The following is a 10,988-nucleotide window of genomic DNA, read 5'->3' as shown; positions in this document are numbered from 1 at the left end:
TGTTCGAAATTTCAAGTGTTCCCGAACGAGAGTTGATCGAATCATACAAGTTGAACGGAATAAAGAATGCAAAATTCGAACTCGAACGAAAGTGTAGAATCGTTCGTATCACAAATCCGTCGGATTGCAGAATCGGAGTGTACACTTTCGTTCGAGTTCGAATTTTGCATTCTTTATTCCGTTCGACTTGTATGATTTGATCGACTCTCGTTCGGGAACACTTGAAATTTCGAACACTAACTATCAAAGCTGTCAACACTACTATCTTAGTAAACGAAACGGAATGCAGAATGAAAATTGCATATTCGATCGGAATATTTCGACGTACAGAATGGGGATGAATAACTATCGATTGGAACAGTTTTGAGCTCATTTTAGATTTTATTTTGCGATTTTTGCTTCGCCGCTTTGAATGATGGCATAAAACTCACCCTGTAATTCCGGAACAGAAAGTAGGATCCGGATGAAATTCAGGAGTTTTGTGTGGAATTGTATTTAACCACTATTTCCAGTGCTTCTACGATAGCCGGAATCGATTTGATTGACCGTCCATTGACAACGACTACCGATGGGAATAGTTTGAACACAGTTTAGATATTGTTGAAGTTTTTACCTTTCTCTATAAAAAAGTTATTAGAATTACTGGAAAACCCGACTTTCGCCCCTAATTTCGGAAAGCGCGAGTGCTCAAAAGTTTAAGCACCTCGAAAAAAGTCCCCATGTAAAATTTGAGCTAAATCGGATATGGGTAAGAGATGCTGCCAGGCGGTTAAGGTATGAAATTTTTCGATCGTGAAAAATCACCCTAGGGGGGAGTGCATGAGATTTCCGAAACCGAAAAATGCTTTTTTTTTTTGAAAAAATCAACTTTCTGGGACTTTTAAAAATTTTTAAATTTAAGTTTTTTTCAAAAAAGACGACATCACAATTTTTTTTTCGGTTTCGGAAATTTCATGTAGACGGCCCAACAATGCCGCATCAGTGATTTCAACCTGCATATTTTGTGAACTATCTATGGAGGAGTAATTTCTAGGATTAATTTTTGATTTATTTTATTCTCGCATTTTTGATACTACAATAGACAAAATTGAACTCCTTATAAGTGTAAGGCTACAATATATTGTATAATATGCATTGCCCAAATCGAACAACGAAACATTTAATCCTCAATGTATTCGAACGGTTCCGGTGCTTCCGGCTCCTTCAGGTCGTCGTTCTTCGGCCCGTAGGCAGTGACACGTTCCACCAGCAACTGTTCTCCGGTGGCATTATGCTGCATCATGACGATACCCCCGATGGTAACATCCTTCAGTGGCACATACGAAGTCCCCTCGGCAATGCTAACCACTTTCAACTGTTGACGCATTACGCGAGCTGGATTATGCAGTATCTCGAAACTCGGTTCCGGTTCTTTCGGAGTTTTTGCCGCTGTAGCAGCAGCTGACGTACCGGATGAAGAATCTTCTCCGGCACCGGCCGCTGCCGGTGATGGTGCCGATCCATCCTTCGGTTTCTCCTTCTTATCTTTTTTGTCTTCCTTAACAGGAGTGGTCTTTGCTTCTTCCTTAGCTTTGACGGTGGCTGAAAGATCATCCTTTGCAGGAGCTTCCTCATCCACTTCCATCTTAGATTCACCTTCCTTATTTTCCTTCTTCTTATCACCGGTGCGACGTTTTGCTCTGGCAGTCAACGACAAAACAGCGGTAGCCACTTTATCGCGTTCCTCGCGTTTTTTCTCCTCCAATGGTGCCGGGTAGCTGTACAACGAAGGACGCGCAGCTGACTTCAAATCAACTTTCGGCATTTTTAGGTCAGAATTCAAAGCAATCAGACTGGTCGGCGTGAAGGCCAATGATAAACAGTGAGCTAATGGGAACCAGTACCAGTACTGGGTGAACACCAACATTCCTACGACCGCCTGTAGATTGGTATGACCGGTACGGGATTGCAAACTGACGGTGACATTGCGGCCACCAGCATCGATGATACCCTGTGCCAGAATCGCACCATACTTGGCCATAACGTCTTCATGCTTGTTGGTGATAACCTGAGTGTACAGCTGTCGAAAGAATGTCACTTTTGGACAAGTTTGATCGGTTTGCTGAATAAGAATCATGGCCGATGCAATCAGAGCACCTTGACGAACAAAGTTAACCGGATCAAACTTTGCCATCGGTTCCAGAAGTGCAATTGCTTCGCGTAAACCCGTTCCGGCACATGCAATTCCAAGAGCCATTGCCGCTCCGTATCGAACGTGAGGATTGTAGGATTCAGCCAACAGTGACACAACCGAAGGACACTGTTCCGGTGTTCGGAACAGGATGAACCCAATGGCAGTGACGGCTGCACGACGAACGTCATCATTGACATCGCTGACAGCAACGTGCAGCAGCTTTCTAATAGCTTGATTATTTCCAGTTCCGCAGTAAGCCATAGCGATGGTATACATACCACTGCGACGCAGAACAGGATCCTTGTCGTTGGACAAGCTTGTAACCAATGAATCGGACTCCTCTAAGCGAGCATACATCGTAAGGGAAATGCCGACGGCCAACCCACGTAGAATCTTCTCGTGTTGAGTTTCCTGAGCATAAGCCACCATATCTTCAATCGCTGGAGCATGCTTAGAGCCTAGCATAACCATACCCATCGCAATACCAGCAGCTTCTCCGGTCACTGCGTCATCTTGATACAGATTAAATTTCAGCTGCTCATAAACGTCCTGTCGATGTGTACCCATAGCGGCCAATCCCAGACCAAGACAACCTCCGTGACGCACATTTTCATTCTGAGCATCCTTGAGTTGCTGCAGAAGATAGTCAATAATATTTGCTCCATGATTAGCATGGATGAGGCCCAGCGCATAGAGGCCACCTCCCTCGGAGTAACCGGAGCTGGGACCGCTTTCTTTCGGTAAGTAGCTCTGCATAAGAGCCAACGATTCAGTTTCGTGACCACGATGAATAACTCCTAGCGAAGCTGTAGCCGTTAGCTTTGCCCAGTTGGTAGCTCGAGCCAGCCATTCCAAATTATCTCGCAGGAACTGATCGCTAGTGGTTCCACTATGCATGAAAGCATTCGCTATAACGGTTGCAGTGTGACAAATTGACACCCGCACCGCTTCCTTGGTTGCTCTCAGAATCTGCAAATCCGCGTGGTTGCTTCGAATCAAAAACTGCAGTTGCAGATCGATCGACACTTCTCCCGACAATATGCTCGCCAGTTTTTCAATGTTAGTCTGGTGAGTTTTTTCCGCTTCGTTCAAACTTTCGACAGTACGCTCGACTTTCACATCTCCATCTTCGCTCTCTTTGGGTTCTTGCTTAACCTCTGGCTGAGCAGCCGCTGTGGTTCCCTGCGGTTTCAGATTCGAAATCAAAGCCGACGGTACCGGTGCCGTAGCCTTCAAAGCTTGTAGAACTTGTCCCAAAAATTGCTGGGTAGCAGATTCGTACAAATCGAAAGCAATTTGATACGCCATTAAAACTAGATGTTCGCCACCCTTCGTCAAATTGTCAAGCAATTCCGCCACCGACAATGGATCTTCCAGGAAAATCAAGCACTGGCAAATGTTGACGTAATCGGGTACACCTAGATTGCGATACAGGCCAACCAAGCATCGTAGAACAGTGTTGCGGAACGCACGGTTCTGGATCAAACTCATGGTCACCTAAAACACAACGATCGTTAAACAATCACTTTAATTCCGCAATTCAAATAACATTACCTGAAAAGCATATGCCAGCATTCCGGGTATATCATCAGCTTTCATGATCGAAGATTCCACCACGTCCATACGTCGAGTTTCAAGAGCGATTCCCAGCGCTTGTCGGTACTGACCATCGTCCAGACAACGTTGAATCATTCGATTTACGATTGCCTCCAGTCGAGCATCGATTGGTTTAGCTTTGGCCGAGTTTTCAGCCAACTGCACTCTCAACTGCGTGTAGTGGTCTATACACTTGGCAATGATCGTATCCACGTACTCGTTGCGGGCATTCACATCAAAAAGATCCCCCGCGCCTAGTGCATAGGTCAGTGAATCCTCGAACGATCCCAGATGATAGTACACCTTGGAAGCAACCAGAGCAGCCAGATCGTGCTGCGCGAAACCTTTGTCCTCATGAAGAATCTCAATTTTTTCCACGGCTTCCGAAATTTCCGGCCAGAACTCGTCTACGATATTGTCCAGTTTTTTTAAAGCAAACACCTTCAGTTCCTGAATCGGTTCGTCCAACAGACAGATAACGCCGGCGGCGGAAGTGATTTTCAATTTCATTTTCCTACTATTTCTGCGCTGTTGGTTCGAAACAATTTGTATGCATCAATGGTATTTCAACAAAATATTGTTCTACTTACCACAAATTCGTTATGAATCAAGATAAACCTAAATTTTGCAAATTATTCGCTTCAACACACGACGATGACTTTCACAAAATGATGCCTCATGAAAAACGAGAAATCAGCTGTCAAACTGTTCTGTCTTCTCTTCGAATGAAATGTTTCACACGGTCATTTATTTTCACTCATTTTGTGGTATGACTCACTACAAACTTTGAACTCACACAAGATTTAGCAGGATTAGAAAAGTTTAAAACAGATTGTGAAAAATTAGGAAGTGTAAGCAAGTTTAGGAAGGATTGCGCAGGATTAGAAAAAAAAAAGATGGATTGCACGAGACGAAAAAAGTTTTCGAACCCGATAAAAAATTCTTTCGATTATCACTCAGACTAAATCGGGTTTGGTCGAACGAATCTACCGACTTTCAAACAAACGAATTTATAAAAGTGTTATGTGCATTTAATACCATGTTCACATTAGCGCTTATATCACTTGATATACCGAGATGATACGCATATCACGTGGAAGTGTTCACATATGATCGAAATGATATCGTTTGACAATCAAGTTGTCATATTGAATGTTCCCATTAGGAGTAAGATCAATAATATTGCTTTTCTCTCCTACAATTCAATCAATAATTGAAGTCTTGCATTCAATGGTCTCCGAACGCCAGTATTCGTTGAAAAATTCGAAATTATAATGATTGTTTATTGTCACTCTCAAAGTGACGTTCATAAATGAGTGCGTTCAATGCCATTTTCCGTGTTTCTAGTTGCGATTTTTGACATCTCGATATGATATCGTACATGATATCCTGTATATCATGCCAAAATGGTGATACGCGTTGACATCAAATTGTATGGGATATCAAGTGATATCGCACATGATATCATCGCATATCAAGTATATCCGTATATCACTTGATATCAGCTCTAATGTGAACATACTATAACACAGACAATTACCGACAACCGCCGAAACAGGGGCATTGTACCAATAGTCATCTTATTAGTAGAGTCGCCATGTTATTTTACCATCTACTCGACTTTCAATCAACGAATTGTGATAAAATTGGATACAATATGTTTGCTGCGGCTCTAAAAAGCAAAACCACAGACTAACAGACAGGACACTCAAATTAGTTTCTTTAATCATATTAACGGTAATTTCGAATATTCCTTTAGTTGGGACAGTACTCGCATTTGTCATGATGGCGCCAAGTTACCCTATCAAAAACATATATTCTGTCATCTTGACTGTGTTTATTTTTTTCCTTTACCAACAGAGTTGCCATTCATACAGCATTATTTCTAATGTATTGATTTGTGTACGTCCATGCGAACTTTATGCAGGATACAGATTTAATACATATCGCTAAAACTAAAAACAGAATTGTGCCTACTTCTTCTCTTCCAACGCCATACAAAATCGAACCAAATCGAATGTTTTGTTATAATATTTACTCTCTTCTTGTAGGCCGCCATTTAATTTCGGGTGAAAATTACCAGCACAATCAAAAATAGTCTAGATGGACAACGTTGAGAAAAATAAATTGTTGCAGTCAAACATCGCTAGAAAAGTTTAATATATTATCAACGTAACCCCATAATTTACTGCGGCGATTCATTTTCAAATATTACACAAAGTCTGATGAAATCAGGCATCCCTGCATGCAACTGATCTGTGTTGACAAACGAGGGGAAATTAACTAGAAAAAAACTTTTACATAACACAAGGTGTATACCGATAGTAAATAGGTTGCGCAGTTCAATATAGGTGGAACTAGTGCATCACCAAAATTTATTTTTATAAGATTTTACTCATAGTGTTATGTCTGTTAGTCTGTGGCAAAACCGCATTATAAGTTTTTCATTATTCACCCTGTAACCCCGGAACCATAAGTTGGATCTATATGAAATTCAGGAGCAATTTAAAGGCCGGTAAGACTTTTCAATCGTAACTGAGTTCGGTTCATTTATCTCTGAGATAAATGAGTGCACATTTTTTAACATATATGTACACCCTTAAGTGAATGTTGGATCCATTTGAAAGTCGATTTATGGGAACACTTAGGGGTTTTGGGTTTGCACAAAAAACACATATTTCGTTTAAATTTCTTCGCGTTTCGTCTTCGGCTCATCATTGCATATAATCAGTTCAAATTGAACCGCTAAACAAACGCAAAGTTCATACAATTTTTGTAATACCTTAAGGATATTTCACCAGGTGCCATATCCTTGCTGACGTCTCGGGCGAAAACGTTTGACGACCTACTACAGAATTTGAACATTTCTTGTTTTTTTTGTTTGCACAAAAGTACATATTTCGCTTCAATTTCTTCGCGTTTCGCCTTCGTGCTTAAAGCAATTAAAATTTAAGGCGGCGATGGCGGTTGAATTTGAACTTTGTGTCTGCTTAGCGGTTCAAATTGAACTGTTAGGTGAAGATGGCGATTGAATTATAACTGCTTTATGCCCCGTTTACACTTCTACTGGCTGCCAGCACTCTGGGCCCTTCTGCACGCTACCAGCATAATGTAAACGCTTGCCAGCTGCTGGTTGTTGCAAGCATGGAAATTTCTTATCGATCTGAATTTCATGCTGGCGAAGAAATTCAAGATGGCGACGGAATTAAAATGTAGTACTTCTCGAAAGTATTTCATGTTTTTTTTGAGTTAAAAACATTCGTTCGCGCAAAGTGGATCGATATGAGAAATGAGATTGATGATTTAAGTACCTAAAGGATATATTTCATTGTTGTTTACAAATTTCTACCCGATACGGGTAGAATTCAATATAAGCTTTGGAACTACTAAAAATTCCGGTCATCCGGGACATTTTTTTCTTTTTATTTTATTTTCGTGGACACACGGTGCAATAAAACCATAGCCACGAATGGTTCGAATTTCCTTCATTCGTTTTTGTGAACAAAAATCCAAATCCGAAAATCCTAATAGTAAGTTGAAAATTTGTGTTGTTTTTTTGAATTTTGAAAATTCATTCAAATCCAGCATTTTCACCAAAAGAAAACAAACACACAAAAATTGCCGAACCATTTGTTAGATACATTTGGTTTACAGTTTACGCATTTCAGCAATAACTGAATGAATTTTCTAAGTGAGTATATAAGCAAAGTTCTTGGCATTACATTCCTTTGTGGAATAAGCCTTTCTGTTTCAACGGACTTCGCATCCGATTCATAGCTTACATAATCATTGCATGACTAGTACTACAATCATACTAACACTAGGAATACTTCCAGGTCGAGACTCGACAACTGGATTGTATGACCAGCGCCTTACGCTTTAAACCGCCAACCCAGGTGTCGTACTTTATATGAGAGGCAAAAATATGTTTTAATTCTGCTGGTGAGACTATGATGCCTTTCTAATAAGTTTATATTACTGTGCTCTGTGTTTTTCAAAACACTTTTCCTAGATGCTTAAATGAAAATAAGTACGTATATTTGGGCATCTACTAACAAGACCCAGAAATTGTCATATAGCGAAAGACCTGCTGAACTCCAGATCACAATTGAAAATCAGTTTACACAGTGATTGCTCGGGCTTTCTATACATGAGACAAACTAAAACATCGATTTGCTGAATTCAAATTGTTTTTTTTTTTCAAATAAAAATTCGTAACATGTTCTACTGTACTGCTTTTTTCTTACTTATAAAGTAAAATGTAAACCGTAATACCATAATTTAACAAACGAGAGAAGAGAGATTTGTGTTTCAATCAAATACTACATATACATGCGGCAAAATACTGTTATACATAGGTAACTATTACTTACGGCTCTTAATTCTAATGGAGATTCAAATTTCGCGTATTGTATGCATTAAAACGATCGAAATAATCATACATTTTCGAAAGACCAAAATATCCGGCAAGAAATATCAGTCCAACGAATGTCAGTAAAACGAATACGCAAACTAGTAGTCCTACAAGCATCATAGAGGCTATTGTAATTAATGTTCCTTCTATCAGTACAAATCCAGTGAAAGTCATGATGGCCGTGGCTAATGTAAAGAAGATAAACATCATGAACGGAAGCGTGGCGATGAAAAGAATGGCAGCGATACCCACTGCCAGCAAAGGATACTTTTTCAAGCCATCATAGATGGAACCAATGATTTCCTTGACACGGTAACGTATGATTAAATCATTTGCTATCGTACAGATCAAGTTTACTGAAAATATAAAACAAACATTATCATAATCCGAAAGATCGTTAGGGGATTATAAAATTAGAAAGATGTAACTTTATATTCGGTTTATGAAGTTTGTTATAAGCATTAACATATCGACTTGATCATACTTACTGTATAAAGAAACACGTTCAAACATATATCTGGCAAGTTCTTCATTGCTCTGATGATTCCGTCTGCTAGGTGTGTTTTGTCCATCTGTTGATATATCGTCCTCCTAATATGCAGTATGAAAACATTAATAGAATGAATAGAAAAATTGATTCAACACCGTCACTTACCACATCACTTCCATGTCTTATAACCATGGTGTTCTGTAAAAATAACAGTTTTTTCTGCTTTGATAGGCAAAAAACAAAATTTATTATATAAAACTTTCTGCCAGAACAAGCTACAAATTTTGTTTACTTACGTCGTCCTGCTTTCGAGCCTGTAAACGAAAGATTATGATTCAGCCTGAAAAATGAAGACAAACAAAACATAAACTGATTATAAGATAACGTCAAAACCGTAGACCCGATTGGTCAGGGTTGCTGCAGTCGATCATTCATACACACACAAAATTTACACGCTGCCAAATAAATTAGTTAATTCAACTTACTTTTCACCTGCCCGCCCGGAAAAAAAAATTTAACGGAAGTCCTCTGTAGATCCAATACGTTCCACAGTTGTTCCGATGAATACCCCATTTCTCAGTGGCAGTTAGCTTGTCTGGAATTTGATTCTGAATTCAGTATGACTTCCCATCGGATTCCGAATCTTAAGCAACAACCGATTCCGAACTGATCCGAGTCGAAATCGGTTGTTGCAACTAATTCCGAATTCATTTGGAAATCATACTGAATTCTGAATTAAATTCCAGACGAGTGATTGCGTGCAAAATTTAAATTTAATTATGAAATGATTAAGTTTTATTGATTCAACTTGAGGGAGGCTGATTTTATAATTTGATTAATTTTTTATTGAATGCGTAATACTTCAAAAAGGTTATAGCAAAACTTTAAATCGAAATTGATGAAGTTATGATCATCTCGACCCAAGCGCGCTATTGCTACCTGTTAGATGTTTCGCTCTTTTTATCAGAACTACTCCTACTCATTTGCCGTATTTCTATAAATTTCAACGCGAGTACAAACGTTCTTATACCTTATCTGTATCTCAGTCAACTCGACTGGAATTTGATTCGGAGTTTATTATGATTTCCAATTTCCTAGTCAGAGGCAACAACCGATTCAGACTCGGATCGGTTCGGAATCGCCCAGTTAACTCTTGTGGAATTTGATTCGGAATTTAATATGATTTCCAAATGGATTCCGCATCAAATGAAACAACCGATTCGGACTCGGATCGGTTGCATCTGATTCGGAATTCATTTGAAAATCATACTCATCATAAAAATTGTATTTGTATTCATTAGTGTTGTTATATGAATTGTATGCATTGAATAATTCATTGAAATTATATAGAATATATGTTGCTAAAAGTCGATGACACTTATACCAATATTTTAATATCAAATAAATTTGCTCTATGGATCGCATGCAGATTATATAAGGATACGTACAGTCTAGATATAACTATTTCTTATTGCAGTAGATGTAAAATGTAAAATGACCCACGCGAAAACCATTATTTTCATGTTCAATGTAGTGTCACAAGTATCGTGTAATGAATTAATAAATTATTGATTTATACTACCTTATCTTACCTAACAGCTATAGTCTTGGGATGCCCTTTGCTGTATCAAACATACGTCTCCACATAACTCGGTCCATGGCTACTCGTCGCCAGCCATTCAAGGCACGGATGCTTCTGAGATCACCCTCCACTTGATCGATCCACCTTGCTCGCTGCGCTCCTCTTCTTCTAGTACTAGTCGGATTAGATTATTAGATTATTGATTGATGGTCACTCAAATATTCCCATTCAGAGGAATTGTGATGCATCATTTGAAACCGAAGCTGCTCGAAGCGCGATTATTTTAATTCAGAGTAATGTGTTCATGATTCAATAAATTGCTTGATGGCCACTCGAAACCTGTATATTCTCATTATAATAGATTTGAAAATTTAGCTTCTCTTATAATTTCATTTTAATTTTTGCAACATAAAAAACTATTCAAAATCATTTAAAGCAAAATCATTTAAAGCTTGTACTTATCCGCAGTTGGAGGATAAATTGTGAATTATTATATATATAATTCTTGGTTAATTTTTCAAAAGGGCGTATAAGCAAGTGACAGTTTATTAGTTGTCGCTGTTAGATCGTTTGTGATCTTAAATAGTTGATATTGTAACTTGAAATGTATGAAAATATCCAAGAATGAAGATTTGCACATTTGGCAACCAAAATTTCATTTTTGCATTCACTTTACATTTCTTGAACGTTTACATTACTAATATCTTAAATATTTTGTTTTACGCACATATTT

General features: G+C 38.8%; 2 protein-coding genes across 3 annotated transcripts; both read right to left on the bottom strand.

Annotated features, from left to right (window-relative positions):
* Positions 1-1,035: 1,035 nt before the first annotated feature.
* On the bottom strand, positions 1,036-4,485 carry LOC131425712 (26S proteasome non-ATPase regulatory subunit 1). Its single transcript, XM_058587807.1, has 3 exons — positions 4,360-4,485; positions 3,728-4,297; positions 1,036-3,670 (listed from the first exon to the last, which is right to left on the bottom strand). Exons 2-3 carry the CDS (start codon positions 4,277-4,279, stop codon positions 1,160-1,162), a joined length of 3,063 nt encoding a protein of 1,020 aa, XP_058443790.1. The 5' UTR covers positions 4,280-4,297; positions 4,360-4,485; the 3' UTR covers positions 1,036-1,159.
* A 3,475-nt stretch (positions 4,486-7,960) lies between these two features.
* LOC131425223 (uncharacterized) lies at positions 7,961-9,073 on the bottom strand. 2 transcript variants are annotated; one of them, XM_058586929.1, is made up of 4 exons: positions 8,970-9,073; positions 8,839-8,892; positions 8,672-8,774; positions 7,961-8,539 (listed from the first exon to the last, which is right to left on the bottom strand). In XM_058586929.1, exons 2-4 carry the CDS (start codon positions 8,863-8,865, stop codon positions 8,154-8,156), a joined length of 516 nt encoding a protein of 171 aa, XP_058442912.1. In that variant the 5' UTR covers positions 8,866-8,892; positions 8,970-9,073; the 3' UTR covers positions 7,961-8,153. The 2 variants fall into 2 exon arrangements, with proteins under 2 accessions (XP_058442912.1, XP_058442922.1); XM_058586939.1 differs by having other exon boundaries at positions 8,839-8,895; positions 8,970-9,059.
* Between the last annotated feature and the right edge of the window lie 1,915 nt (positions 9,074-10,988).

This window comes from Malaya genurostris, chromosome 1 (genome assembly GCF_030247185.1).
Source record: "Malaya genurostris strain Urasoe2022 chromosome 1, Malgen_1.1, whole genome shotgun sequence".
NCBI classification, from domain to species: Eukaryota; Metazoa; Arthropoda; class Insecta; order Diptera; family Culicidae; genus Malaya; species Malaya genurostris.
Note: the sequence above shows the minus strand (reverse complement) of the source record. Positions and strands in the feature narration are given on the sequence as shown.